Genomic DNA, 15626 nt, shown 5'->3' on the forward strand with positions numbered 1-15626 from the left:
ATTTTAAGGGTAAGGAAACAGGAAGCTAAAGGACAGTACACGGTATAATAATTATAAAAGAGCTAGAATTGCTGCCCATTAACTATGATCTTGGTATAGAGAATAGGCTTAAATGTTTTCAGATACCTAGGACATAATAAACTCCTAATTTTGTTAAGCAAATGAATAAATGAGTGAATATCAAAATTACTCTGTTCAAAAACGACTAGGACAGCCTGGGATTTAGCTCAGTGGCACCAGAAAAAAACAATGAGTAGGAGAAAACTACATAACATGAGCTAATTATTGAATAATACTTCATCTTTTAGAAGTATTTATTCTGCATCATAATCATTGTAGCCTAAAACCTATTCTTTCAGTGAAATTAATGAACCTGTATGGCGCACACAGTGCCGAAAGCAGGTAAGGTGTTCACACCCAACCTCAGTGGGACACCGCTAAGGAGTTAAGAGTTAAGAGGGGAACTGAAGAAACAAGGGCAGAGGCAACTCTAACCGGCTGTAATCAGCCCGAAACGGTGACCAAGGAGAATCCTGCAGGAGCGGGCAAAGCACCAACTGCCCAGGACCTGGAGGGTGCGTCCCTCGAGGGTAACTCCTCAGTCCTGCCCCTCAGAATACACGGGCCCCAGACAATGTGAGAGGAGTAGCAGACGCTGGCTGGGCAGACAGGGACACGGGGACAGCAGGCGTTGTCTTCCAGCAGAGCTTACGAGAGTCCTCCAGGAGAACAGAGCCAAGGGCCCATGGCAGGCCCTAATCCTACAACGGTACTTTTTAGGAGAACACACCCAATATTTTCTATTTCATGCTAGGCCCAAACATCAGCTTCTTGGCGAAGCCCTCCCTACGCCTTCCCATCCCTAGGCCCATCTCAGGCACTAATGGATCCTTCTCCAAGCTCCCATGGTCTCGAATACTGCAGGAAACCCATTGCAAGGACGCCTCTATTTCCTTCCTATCTGTAGTCTCCCACCGAACTGCGCTCAAGCCCCACATTTCCATTTTACTGTTTAGCAGCAAACAGCAGGATCTTAGCAAAAGCTTCTGAGGTTGTGGGCAGTGGCTGCCCCCACGTGGAGCGCAGACTCCCATGCACAGGATTACAAATGTTCTCTGGTTCCATCCTCCGGGCAACTCTTTCAGGTTGCTGTTCCCATTCTGTGCTCGTGCATGAAGAAACTGGGCTCAGCATGGCTCCATGACTCCCGAGAACAACGAAGGAACAGAGCTGGAATCTAGAGCTAGGTCTGTCCTCCCCCAGCTCCGAAACCAGCCCCCTGTGACCCAGTGACCAGGGCTGGGGTTAATGGGTCCAGGTGACTGTGGCAGGGTAAGCTGTCTGTAATCATGCCACTAAGGTGGCTCTGTAGTGACTTCATGAACTACAGTAATCCGAGAAAATATGTCCTTTGAGAGTGCTGAACTGATTTTATAGATGTTGACACAGGAAGAGAAAAATCAGGCTTTCCTAATGAGCATGAACCAGGAGTTTTATAATTCATAATTTAGGTAAAATAAGCACAAAAGTGACAACTACAAAGACTTGAGGAAGAACCCCTTAATGGCACCATGAAGTGTGAGTTATGGTACTCTGGAGGCCACAGTTTAAAAAAGTCCGAAAATCTGAGACATTCTCTATCGTCGCCCCGAAGGGCACCCAAGTGCACAGCACTGAGAAGCGGTCTGCATTACTCAACATCTCAACAATAACGTCATGACAGTTACCCCAGCTCTTCTGTAACAGAAACACTGTCGGTGTAGGGCTGGCCTAAGGCCCTGACTTTATAAACAACAGTACAAATGGGGGCATAAAATGAGCTAGGGAACACACAACACCCCATGAAGGAAAAACCCATTGGAGAAAATGAAGAGAAGGTGTTGGACATTTTTTCATAACCTACATGAACCCAGGAAAAAAGACATCATTTAGTTTGGAAATCAACAAGGATTTGAAGTTAAATTTTAAATCTCTACATGTTTTCATTTATTTTATAATGAAACTTTTGCTGTGTGTATGTGTTTTGTAAGAAAAACTGACCCGGGGCCAGGGATTTAACACAGTGGTTCCGCCACCTGCCTCACAAGCGCAAGGTCCTGAGTTCAATCCCAGGGAAACCAAAAAACAAACAAAAACAAAAAAAGAAAACCAGACCCAGTGCACACTAGTGCTGCTGATTCAAGTCTTTTTCTTTTTCTTAAAATTACTTACCCAATAGATTGTTGTTTTAAGCTAGTGTTTTGTCATGCAGAATATACAGCTATTATCTATTAAAAACCACAACAATAACAGTAATGGACAATGGATGTGGAAGGAGGTATTTAAAAGAGGATGGAATTAAACACTGTCCAAAGAGAGATGATGGGGAGAAAAGTGATTGGAATGAAAAAATTCTAAGATTCTTGCACAGTGCGAGGCATTTAGACACAATAGTTGATTACAGCTTTTGTTAACTCTTGTACACATCAAAAGCTAAAGGATAACTCCCAACAGACTAAAACTAGAATGTTTAATTTCCAGCTAAGAAGAAAGTGGGAATGGTGAGTAAAGAAAACCCATCATTTCAATGGAGGGCATCAAAGTAGGAGCAGAATAACTAAGAAACAGTACGATACTAAAGATAAGATATGGAAATAAGTCCAAATAGATCAAAAACAATACGCCAACCCAAGGAAATTGACACAGCAATAAAAGCAATAAAACGGACTTTAAAAATGGTATGAGGATAAAGAGATGGTATTATAAATATATTTATTTATAACTGTGCTCATGTTTAGTCCTTAGGGAAGTATAAGCTACTTACAACACTACAAAATTAGTGTGGATGGGAAGCAATCATTTTCTGGGCTTACCAATGAGTTTTATTAGACTGGAGAATTTGTAAACCTCATGCAAAAGCTATCTTAACCCACCACAAAATACTTACGAATAGTACTTGACATTTACTAACTTGACTACACAAGCCTCCTTTGGAAAAGTGGCACAAATCAGACTGGAAAATTAACATGGGTCATGTTTCCAGCATAACTGGGTAAAAAGTAAAAACCACCTCAATCCATGGACAGACAAATGCCTGTGCTAGTAATGCCTGCAACTAATATGTGAAGAAATGAAATACACGGAAGCTTCTTTGGACACTAGCACACTGACCTAAGGATTTTCAGAAACCTACTGCATTTCTGTGGAAGGCTCTTAGAGCCATTATGAACACAGGACTCCTCTGTGAACCAAGTCTCCAACAGGCACTTTGAAAAGAAAGAAGATCCGCGGCGGTCTAAGACACCCTGGTGTTGCTACGAATTCAGATCCCACTGCAATCCTTTTGTCTCCAACGTGGCACTGTCCTTGGTGCTGTCTAGTGTACCTCTGGTCACTCAGTCTCTGAACAATCTGCAAAGTGTGCACCAAAGCCCAGCATCCGTCCACGTAGCAACCATGCAAGGGTGTCCTAGGCTCTGACACTGTTAGCAGGACACGAGTCTATGGCAGGAACACCGAGTGCTGGCAGAACAGCCAGGGGCTTCACATTCCCACCCCCTTGATACAGACAGACTCAGGCCAATGGTGCTGAACGGTGGGCTCTGGACAGACACGAAATGTGTCCCCTTGGTGCCACAGCACTTAGCTGCTGGTGTAGGAGTTTCCAGTCCTCCTCCTGGCACCTGACCAAGAAGCCTTGTGCTCCGGACAGCACAAGGACAACATTGCTGAGGCCTCAGAATCCAATACGGCAAAAATAAAGAAGCTGGTGAGCCCGAGTCCCTAAGCAACAGTATGAGCCAAGCCCCTGCAAACCCACTTGTTTGTTGCACGTAGCAACACCAATAAATAATCTTTTGTTGCTGTGCTGTGTTGTTAATGATTCATTATTGCAGTATACTTTGAGCTATCTTGACTAATGCAACTATGTAATAAAAAGTAAGAGTCAAATTGTTCCAACCTCATATTCAAAGCTTATTTTCTAAGAACATTTGAAAAATTTAAAGATATGAACTGAAACAACTTTTCTGACTAAAGAAAATGTAGCTATCTACAGGGATGACTTTTCTTTGGCAGTAATCATATGAACATATTAAAAGAGCTTAAGAACAGGCACTCAGCTACATTTGATAGCTATTCCAGAAATAAAATGCCTCATACATTGCTCCTTTGTTCCATTTAATTGAATTTATGATTAATTGCAGCTTTCCCGTTACCTAAGAAAGTATGTTGATTTAAAGGCTATATAACACTGAATTTAAAACACTCTTATTTAGCATTCATATTTTAAGTGTTCATATCATTTCTAGAGCCCTGTAACAAAGAAGCAGATTTTGTTTTCTGTAAGCAGATGTGGCCCAGTTTGCTACTTTAATCTGTAAATCTTTCGTGTGTGTGTGTGTGTGTGTGTGTGTGTGTGTGTGTGTGTAAATCTTTCTTGTGGATTCAGCTGGTGAGTCTGCACTGTGGCTTCAGACCAGAAGTAGAGTGATTTCACAGCATCCTCAGTGTTATTATCAGCAGCCAAAATAACCAGTTTACAACCAGCCGGAATTGAACAATGAGCCCAGTACCATGCTGAGAGTTTTATATACATTATCTCCTCAACCCACGAGATTCCGGAAGTTTTCTTAGTCTTTTTTTTACAGAAGAGGAAACTCGGGTTCTAAAAGGTTAACTAGTTGCCCAAGGTCATTTAGCCCGTCAGCCATAGTGGTTACCAATCTACCTGGCCTTAACAACTGTGCTCTCAACCACTGATAGCCCCCCAAATAAACCTTTCCTCCTTCAAGTTGTGGTTGTTGCATATCTTGTCTTGGTGACAAGGAAAGTAACAAACAGATTTTTGGTACCAGAGAAGTGGGTCATTGCCATGACTGTACCTGACCATGTGGCTCAGAAGCCTTTGGAACTGGCTTGCAGGAGTCTGGAAAGGTTTGGAGATGCCAGCTAGAGAAGCTCTGGAATGCTATCAGGCAAGCTTTATAGAAGACTCTGGTCAGAGCTCAGAAGACCAGAATGGTGACAGAAACACACACGGTAAAGCTCAGGCTCAGGGAATTTCCATCCGCAGTCGAACTCAAGGCCATGTGTGTTATGCTCTGGCACAAAACTGAGGATTTGCGGGAGACTGAGATTAATAGCAGTGAACTAACTGCTCTGGCAGAGGAATTTGCAAGGCAGCCCAACACTCAGGCTGTGGCATAGGTATTGCTGGCAGCTTTTAGCCAGATTTACACTGAGAACCGGGAGCAAAAAACTCATTTTAAAAGTTTTCAGTTTCAACAGAGAAGAAGTGCCTGCAAAGCTGGGGGTGAAGACAGCCTGGTTGCTTAGCATTTTTAAAAAGCCAAGTACTTTGCATCAGGAATATCCAAAAAACGCCTTGAGGGTTCCTCCAGAATTGGGAAAACCCTACCCTTTGCTGGCTCAAGGATGTAAAAGAGTAAAAGTAAACTGTGAAATATTTTGCTTTGAGAAGAGAGCCCCAGGACACCCTACTGGAGAAGCCAGCCTAGGGAACTGGCTCCCTGGGATTCAGTTCACAGTGCTCAGCCATCCAGGCATGTGGAGACCTCTATACCACTACGATCCAGGAGGTCTGGCTACTGCAACAGACCTTAGGGTCATCCGCGAGGTACAGGTTGTACAGGCATGCAGAATTCAAGAGTTGTGAAGTTAAGGCTTCCAGACAGATTTCAGAAGAAGGCCTGTGAGGCCAAGCAGCACATAAAGCTGTGAGAGTGAAGCCAAAGGGACAGAGGAGATGCTGGAAGTTGAAGAAGCCAGAAACACGGAATGTCTGCTGAAGAAACCGGCAGGCAGTGAGCAGAGCCACCCCCAGAGAGAGACTTGGGACTGCAACCAGCAACGCCTTGGGGGCGGAGCCCACCAAGTCCTGTGGCGCTCACATCTCCTGCTGTTAGGAGATGGGGCTCAGAGACAGTTCCTGGGGACAGACCTGGAAGGCTGCATCTCCTCCCCGTGTCCTCCCTTTCCTCCCTGCTTCCTGGCTGCCATGATGTGAGCAGATTTCCTCTGTGGCAGGTCCTTCGTGCGTTTGAGCCTGGAAACAATGAACTGGAACTTCTGAAACCATGAGCAAAATACACCACTCCTCCTTCAAGTTTCGAGTGTTGGGTATTTTGTCTCAGTGACCAGGCAAGTGACTAAGACAGAGACTTTGTTAATCAAATAGTTTTTTAAAAATCTTACTAGTATAGCTGACAACCCAATGTGGCAAATCAAGAAGGTGGTGAGCAAATACCCCAGGATTGGGAAACACTGGACTACGTTTCCAAACACACACAAAAAATGAGGACTGGGGCACAGGACACAGGTTTCATCCTTGGCTCTGCTCTCACCAAACTATAGGTAATTATTGCTCTGAATTTTACTTATTTATTTTTGTTTGTTTGTTTTTAGTACCAGGGATCAAACTCGGGACCTTGCACTTGTGGGGCAGGCGCCGGAACCACTGAGCTAAATCCCTGGCCCTGAATTTTACTTATTTATTTATGAAACATCAGCTTAAATCTTGGGATCTTATAGCCCTACAAGGTATGATGTTACTGCCTTGGCTCACTATTGCAATCATACTTGATTTTACAATCCAAATGCTAAGAAAAATAAAAAATGCCATATGCATTACCCATGACAGCACTGCCTTCATCCTTTAAGGTATAATCAATGCCTGGACACGGGGGAGGAATACTTAAAAGTCTGATCCAGACAAGTGCTGCTGAATTACTTGTTTCTGTTCTATGACAGTGTAAGAAGCTCAAGCCAGAATGTGAAAAGAATATGTAACACCAGCATCAAAAAATCCATTACCTAATTTGGATGTTTTTTTCATAGCAAGAGTTTCTCAGCAAAGAGGACAGTATACTGATTTACAGGACAGAGGAAGAGTCTTAGCTAGTCACAGGTAAATAAGCTTTCACTTACCAGCACTCTGAGTAGTACCAGTACACAGCACAGCACATACTTGCAAATAACCACAATGCCCAGTTTTTATGTGTCTTTTGTGTCTGTAGCTGTGCTGCTGTGGCTTCCTCAATGTCCTGAATTGATTCAAAACATTTCCCTTTCTTGGTCATTTTGACCTGGGGAAGAGCCAGAAGTCAGAATGCCAGATCCATGAATAAGGTGGATGAGGACACAGCATTGTGTTTTTACAAGCTGCCTTTCCACTGGATGGCACACAGCAGCAGCATTTACCATATTTTTTACCACACCTTACAAAGACACTTAGGAAAAAAGGACTTCCAATACTGCTTCAGAAAGTGGCAAGAGCAATGTGTAAGTGTGTTTGAAGAAAGGAGGAGTATTTTGAGAAAGGGTTCATGGCAAAGTGTCTTTTACCCTAATGCTTTTCTTAATATAAACATTCAGCATATAAGTCAGCCACCCCTCATATTGCCTGAGCTCCGGATGTGGCACTGAGAAATATTGCTACATTTGTGAGGGGAGAATTCTCACTCTGGAGACCAACAGTATGCTAGAAACCTCGGACTTCTGTAAGCCATCTGCACAGTGATTGCCTCTGGAAATCTCAGAGTGTATAAGTTTCTGGAGGGAGAATATGATCAGCATATGTTTTGAGAGCTACAATTACACCCAAATTTTTGCACATGGTGCTTTGATATTCTCAACTTTTTTTCTCTGTACTTCCAACAGACCCTGTTTACTGACTAAAATGCCTTTAACATTTTTATTGTTCTGATCCCAGTGGGTGTATTTTCCCTCCAGATTAGTAGTTCTAAAGGTCATGAGAAGAGAGCTCTGCAGAGAAAAACATGATTAACAACTAGACAAACAAAAACAAAACTCACACTTTGGAAGAAAACTTAAGCCAAGACCAACACAACCAAAATGCAGACTATGCCAATGGGCCACACCTCTGCCAGCTCTGTGTTCCACTAAATTCCTTCCTCTTTGGGACTTATTTCCATAGAGACTATCTCTCTGTTCCATAAATAAAACCAGAAGTTGCTAGGAAACAGTATAGCTTCTTAGGACACAACTGAAGGGGCACGGCTGCTTCCTACTAAGAGGTACAGAAACCTGCCATTATTTTATTTCTGACATGCATGCTACTGTTACTAAATCAAGATAAGCAGCACATCTATTCCACACAGCCCTACGAAGAGTTTATTATGGCCCCCAGTGCAGTGGCACATGCCTGTAATCCCAGCTTCTTGGGAGGCTGAAGCAGGAGGATGGCCCAGGAGTTGGAGGCCAGCCTGGGAAACACAGTGAAACCCTTGCCTTATAATTAAATAATTAATAATTTAAAATTATTATGCATATTTCTGCTTAGTCATGGCAGCCTTAAATGCATGGTTTAATCTGGACCCCTCGATTTTTTCCAATCCTATCCTTGTGTTTCTTTTTCAATTACTCTGCAAGCCTATCATCTCACCTACTTTCATCTAACAGTCACCAAGAAAACCATCTTGTGCATTTTTAAGTTACTAATTGCTCAAAGAATTACTCCATTACTGATCGTGTTAAACCTCTGAAAATTTCCACATGCCTTGGGGTTACTGTTTTCAAAATTGTTGCTTCTTTTAAAGACAACCTCGTGGTTTGTACACACATTAAAGCAACCCTGGGAACCCTCCATGAGTAGTCACCATGGAAGCAGCAGCCCACACATTCTCTGTCCTGCCTTGAGAAGCAACTGTCATGCTTCTTTTACTCTTTCCCATCTTTTCAGCTGCACTAGAGGCTCAGGAATAACTGCTGGTACAAGAAAGCCTCTCCAACAACAACTTAAAGACAGGAGAATTCCTTCTTCATATGACACAGAGTTAGGAATGCTGGTCCAAGCTCCTTCTTTCTGCTCTAGCCTCCTGAACTTTTTGTCTTCTGGACTGATGCCTCAGGGTTGCTACATGGAGGCAGCCACTCAGGACATTAGATCCCTTCACCGAAGTCCCAAGTACAGGAGAAGGGAGGTTTTAAAAGAATCTCTCTTCATTAGCTCTGGCTTTCCATTGGACAGTGAAGTTCTACTAAATCTTCCCCTTACATCTCATTGGCCAGAACTTGTCAGGTGCCCACTCCTGGACTACTCACTGGCTGTATTACCACAGAGCCTGAGACCTTCCCTAAGGCTGTGGAGGCTGCCCTGAATCAAGGGCTCGATCCTCCCACCCCTACCCTCTCAGAATTTTGCCTGCAGGGAGAGAAGGGTAGGAAATGGTATCACTTAAAGACCACAGTTCTTCCACACATCTCTCTCCACCCCAGATGGCCAAGTCCCCACAAAAGGGAAGAGATCACTCCAACCTGGAGGTCAAAAGAGCTCATCCCAGCTCCAGAAGCGATCTCTGCTTAAGGCCAGGCCACTGCTCACTTTGTTTGAGGACCCAGATAAATCAGTCTTTCTTTTCAACACAGCATGGCCCTACCACTACAGAAACAAGCCATACTTAGTGCTCTAGACCTGGGAACTGCACCTTCCAACACCACTCAGCATGAAAACTCTGCCAAGACCCACAGCAACAATGTCCACAGTTCCTCACACAGTGTTTTGATTTGGAAGTCTCTGCTGTATTAGCCACAGATCCTTAAGAAGTCCAGGCTCCTGGCTCCTCACCCATCTTTCCTAGTAGGGATCTAAATCTATTAGAAAATAAAGAAGAACTGACAAACATATGGGACTCCAACATCAACTTTATTCAGAGTCCTCTGGAAATTGCTAGATAAGAAAACTAAGTGAGGCCTCTTAACTCTGTCACTGTAAGTCAAAAGCATGGAAGGACCTTCTGCTTTGGGTCATAAGGAAGCACCAGACCAGTTCCTGACGTACACAACTATAATACACACAGGCAGCAATTTCCAGACACTGGATAAGACCCAGTGTAAGATGTAACTCACAAGAAAGAGACATTCATGAGGTGACTCCTTGAGCACCCAGATCTCAGCCTGGGTGCAGTTCAGGGACCTGGAATCTATGGCAGCTACTGAGCTGTGGAAGCAGAGATCACAGTCTGAGTCAACTAAAGAGACTAGAATCTCCAAGCCAGGACACTGGAACGTTAAGGACTATAGACAGGTGAAGAAGTCTACACGGGGATCCCCTGTAAGCCTTTGGCCAGTGTTTGTACTGCACCTGCTCAGGAAGAAGCTACTGAGGCTGTAAAGAAAGCAATTACTACAAAGCTGGGAGGCCAGCAGCTACCAGAGGTGAAACAGCTCTGGAGAACAGACCCAATCAGCATGGGCATCCAGCTAAGACATCCTAAGAAATGCTTATTCCTTATGACTGTCCTTTTGACCTCTTAAGAATAAGCAGAGTGTCCTACAGTAAGGCCTACTCTAAACCTACCTTAACCAGGCCAAAAACCAAGACCTAACAAAATACATAGGACAGACCAAGCTGGAAGCTGAATTCCACCAAGTGAGGAATGCTGGGAAATTACACTGGGCTTTCTATAGATCCATGCTAGCAAAGTGTAAAATCAAACCTACACAATGTCAAGGAAACAAATCCGCCTGCTGGGATAAATAAACAACATTATGCCACAGAATTCAGAATGTTTATGACAGAATTCACAGCGTCCAGTAGACAATCAAAGATTGTGGAAATACAGAAGATATAAAAATAGGAACCAAGGAAAGAAGCAATCAATAGAAACTGACCCTGAGATGCTCTAGGGGTTGCAATTAGAAACCAGATATTTTAAGGTAGCTACAATATATCTAAGTCAATTCAAAGAAATGAACAAAATTGGGACCTGAATGAATTAACACATAGGGAAACTCCTAAGAGAACTAAAAACTATAAAAAGGAAAAAAATGCAAATTCTAGAAATGAAAAGTCAAATATCTTAAATTTGAAAATCCACTGGATGAGAATAACAGAACAAAGATGAAGACAGAAAAAAATAGGAAACTTGAAGATTAACAGAAATTCTAAAATTTGAATATTGAAAGAAAATGAACCAGAGCTTCAAGATCTTATAGGACAACATGTAATGATCTAACATATGTGTAACTGGAGTCTCAGAGTAAAAGCATAAACAGAAAAAATATTTTCAGAAACAATGACAAAAATTTTTCTAAAAGTCATCCAAAACATTAACTTAAAAAGCTCAGAGAGTCCTAAAGAAAAATAAAAAAGGAAATCACATCTAGGTATACCACAGTCAAACTGCTGAGAACTAAGATAAACAGAAAAATCTTAAAAGTAAACAGTAGGATGGGGTGCGGATACAATACTGGGAACAAAAATACAGTAATAGTTTATGTGAGAAAGATACAGAAACTTCTTGAAATAAACTGAAGGTGAGCTCACAATATTCAAGAAATTTACTTCCTAATTTTTCTTTCCTATATATATCCTTGGGTTGAACTGAGACTTAGAAGTCTGACTTGTACTTCCTCCCCAAGAAAGTAAAGTACAAGAACACTAAGAATTTATGGCTTTGGAAACTTGAAGGTAAGACAAATTATGTCCTTCATGATTAGACAGTGAAATATAACAAGTGAATGAGAAAAAAAAATTTTGTTATGTCTTTTTTTTTTTTTTTTTTGGTACCAGAGATTGAACCCACGACCTTGTGCTTACGAGGAAGGCAATGGGAACCACTGAGCTAAATCCCCGGCCCAGGAAAAAAACATTTAAAAGGTGTGGAAAAAATGTGTAGTAATATGGTCAATGCCTTAAGTGATTACAGCATCTTACAGGTTTCGTTATTCTTTTATATAACAAATTATCTTATACAAAAAAAGCAAAAATGATTATCTCCCAAAGTAAAAATACAGCATTATCAAAATAAAATCTTCTGTGTGTAGTCTTATATTAAGAAAAGGAAAAATATAAGAAAAATGAAAAGTTTTAGGAAGCCCAAAAGGGTAAAATTACATCAAAACCAAAAGAGTTACTTATAAACCCCCATTCACAAAACTTTTTGTGATCATAATCATACAGATAATAATTTTTAAACAATGTATCTTTTTCACTTTGAACAAATATTTAAACACATTTGGGGACAATGCTGAACAAAGAAGAATTTTCCCTCTTTTTGTGGTGCTGCCGTAAGAGAAAAAAGAAAAATAATAATTCACTAGTTTCTTTGCCATTTTAGATTTCTTATTATCTAGCATAATCATTAGGAGTTAAATAAATATGAACCTTTTTTATTTTTTTTATTCTACACAAAATTCCCAGAGAAACACAACTGCCAGTGGGTTTAGCATTTTAACAAAATTCCAGTAGAATGTACTGTTTCCCCAGCAGTTCTGGGCAGTGGGTCTGCTGACCATGGGCCATGGGGGGCCCTGGCACTGCAGGATGCTGAGCAACTCAAGGTTCTTGTTTCCCACCCAGCGGTAGCAAGGAAATCCTGTCTCCAGATCCTGCCAAATGTCCTCTAAGGAGCAGAATTTCTGTCTACAGGGCCCTGAGAGGTAAAGCCATAAACAGGTCTTTGCTCCCCACCAATTCATTCTTTAAAAAAAAAATGCATGTCTTATAATTTCACTTGAAAATAACCATCTCTTCTAATAAAATGTCTGATGTTCAATTTTGAAAAGACTTTCCTGCATGTAAAGAAAAACACTCCAATTTGGGGGCATGTCAGATTTTATTAGTAGGTTGAATTTAGGTTTTCTTTTTGGTTACTTGGTAGTTTCTGATTTTTGCTTTCAAATAAAGCAGACCTTTTTCTTACTGGAATGCTTCATTCTTCACTCATTCAACTATAAAAGACATGCAAATTAGCTCAACAGAGCTGGGACTGCTTTTATTAAAGCAAGCAGCACTATTTCTAAGCCATTAATTAGGAAGACGATGCATTTTTCACCTAATTGATCTGGGATACATTCAAGGAATTTTTAAACAAAAAGATCCCTTAAACTGCAGATTGTTCTTCATGAAATTCAACTTTCAGAGAAAACAAAACATTTTTGTAACTGTTATCTATGTCAGTTTAAAAGTGTTACTAGATGTTAATCACCTTTTCCAAAAGGAGACTGCTGAGCAGGGGCAATCAATCAGAAGTTTTAAAAAGATAACACTGTACCATCTCCGGGTTTTGATGATTAATTTGGTGGAGATACAGCCACCAAATTCCTAGAAGCAAAGGTACACTGACTCTCCTCCTCCCAGGGAGGAAAGAAAATTCCCAGAATCTGCTGGGTCTGTTTGTGCACAGAACTTTCCTCCTGAGAGAAAATACAAACTAGCACAGGGTCAGAATCTTCGCCCGGGCCACACGCAGGTCTGGCACCTCTGACTCACCGATATGATAGAGTCCGATCCAGTCGCTGGGGTCCACCTCCTCCTTGATGTCCCAGAAGATGATGAGGTTCTGGGCTTGACCCAGCATGTACTCGTACATGCTGGCCGTCAGGCTAGAGCGGCTCTCAGAAGTCACCAGGTCCGTGTCACTGTTGGCACGCTGTAGGGTCATGTTCTCCGGCAGCGAGCCCTGAGCAGCCAGGCTCTGCAGGTTCTCGGGGCTCAGTGTGTACCGCATCTGGGGGTTCCGACGTCGCACAAACAGCAGATGCTCCCGGGCTGAGCTAGCCATGCCGCCTGCCTCCCCGGGGCTGGCTTCCTGCAGCTGCAAGAGACAGACAGCACAAACCTTAGTGCTGCAACTGAAGAAGCAGTCTATGCTTCCCGACACAAAGCCCTGAGGAGCTAGAGTAAAGCCTGACTGTGTCATAATCCTCTGGACTGGGTCACCTGGTGGCAAAGGCTGTCACCTACCTGTGGCCCCATTTCCCTTGGCACAGGTTTCTCCCAGCAACTGGGAAGGAAGGGACTTCACCTGCCCTTTCCCAAACCACCCTCCTGTAGAATGGCAACCTCGTCTCCTTTTCCAACCCACTCATGTTATTTATTTCCTACTGCAATGAAAATTTAAAACTGCAAGGTAGAAAATTTGGACAGATGCTCCAACAGTTGCAATGTATCACTGAGTGCAAGTTCACTGCTCAGGTCCCTGAGCATGAGAAGGTAACTCGGGAGTCATCATTCAGAGCTTGCTCAAATGTCATCTCCTCGCTTAAATCCAAGAGTGTCATATTTAGGACTCTGCTACTCCAGACTCCCCATCCCTCCTGCCTTGCTGTAGCGATCATTACCATCCAAGGTACCACACATTTACTCACTTCCCTGGCTAATGGCTACTTCCCTAGCAAGAACGGAAGCTTCACAAAAGCAGCACTTTTTCTGTTTGCTACTTCACCCCCAGGGTCCACAGCAGTGCCAGAACGCAGCAGGATAAACATCTGTCAGGTGGACAGATGAAGGCATAGTGGGCATCTTCTCCTAGACACTGATGGCATCACGTACCTGGAATCTCTTTTCTGAGCCTGCATCTCACCATCCCACTTTCCTGGCTGTCCGTTACCCTTTCCACCACCGAGGTCATGGTTTCCTTTGGGTTCCACTGGCCTCCATCCAAAGGAACAGAGACGTCTTCCTGTTGGGACCTGACACAGCCTCCTGCTGCTCGTGGGCCGGGCCGACCTCACTGCCAGTTGCTACCGGAGACTCAGATTTCCAAGACCTCTGCACTTCAAGGTTCTGCCTCCCAGCACCAGACCGATTTGCTCATGGGTTCACACCTCCTCACCTAGATCCTAGTGGCTTCCACAGACTGACTCTGGTTTTCTTCTACACTTCCCCTTTCAGAACAACACAATCCAGTAACACATGTGTAGACTAACACTTATTCTGTACCATTAGTACCCGGGGAAGTCTTTGGTATACTGAGTTTGACTTAGAGCCAGACATTACTGAGGTTGTAGGACGATGGTATGGGCTTCCATTTAAAAAATAAACTACCTAAATGACTCGGATGTAATATTTAGAATATAAATAACAACCCTGGACACAAGGGAAGGGAGAGCAGGTCTCTGATTTGCCCATTTCCCCATCTATTTCATACTTTGGGTAAAGAGAACTATTTCTACTGATGGCAGGATTATTGTATGCAAATATATTTATTCAAGTAATTTCTGCCATAAGGTTGTTTTCATACTTAAAGCACTCTCTCTTGAATTGAAATGACTTGGAGTACCAAGCAAGATATGCTACATGGAAATGATAGAAATAAAAATGGACAGACAAGCCTATTTACCCATGCAATGGGATTAAGTCCCATATCCTTCTTCATAAGGTGAACACTTCTATTTTTTTATGTGGTCTATGATAACTGTGACCATCAAAAGACATCCACAACTGTCCAATAACCTCCCAACTATAAAGCCTAAAATATAGGTCAGCGTCTAATCTATTTTCATTTTAATGGATTTCACCACACCATTATTTTTTTATAAGATCAGTGAGTCAGGTACCACATCCACTTCAAGTAGAACTATAAATAATTAACTCCTAACACATCGCAGTCAAACAGAAAGTGCAGGCTGGACATAACTGAACTATCTTCCTGAAAGAAACAGGCCTGAACCTTTCTAGCGTAAAACTGCAATGGAAGAATACCTAAGAATTATTCTGCTCTAGAAAAGAGTGAAACCCGTATGTGTATACACAAACTTATACGACCTCTATTTAAGCACAGAAATAGGTTAGCATAGCAGATGAGCTCCTACGTCTCTCCTATGAATCCACTCTATGATCTTTGACAGTTTAACTCCTTGTGCCTCCATCATCCCACATG

At 42.5% G+C, this 15626-nt stretch overlaps 1 protein-coding gene across 12 annotated transcripts in view; it reads right to left on the reverse strand.

Annotated features, from left to right (window-relative positions):
• Hecw2 (HECT, C2 and WW domain containing E3 ubiquitin protein ligase 2) overlaps positions 1–15626 on the reverse strand; it is a 356226-nt gene that overhangs the window by 199514 nt on the left and 141086 nt on the right. For 10 of the 12 annotated variants that reach the window (XM_021247748.2, XM_021247752.2, XM_087202670.1 and 7 more), the window contains one exon: positions 13235–13559. In XM_021247748.2, the coding sequence (XP_021103407.1) occupies positions 13235–13559 (325 nt within the window). Of the gene's footprint in view, positions 1–6927; positions 11031–13234; positions 13560–14296; positions 14640–15626 lie in introns of those variants that run through there. The other 2 variants (XM_087202671.1, XM_087202675.1) reach the window with 2 other exon arrangements.

This window comes from Heterocephalus glaber, unplaced genomic scaffold (assembly GCF_053883595.1).
Source record: "Heterocephalus glaber isolate CG9 unplaced genomic scaffold, H.glaber_assembly_v1.0 deba00001779, whole genome shotgun sequence".
Taxonomy (NCBI): Eukaryota; Metazoa; Chordata; class Mammalia; order Rodentia; family Bathyergidae; genus Heterocephalus; species Heterocephalus glaber.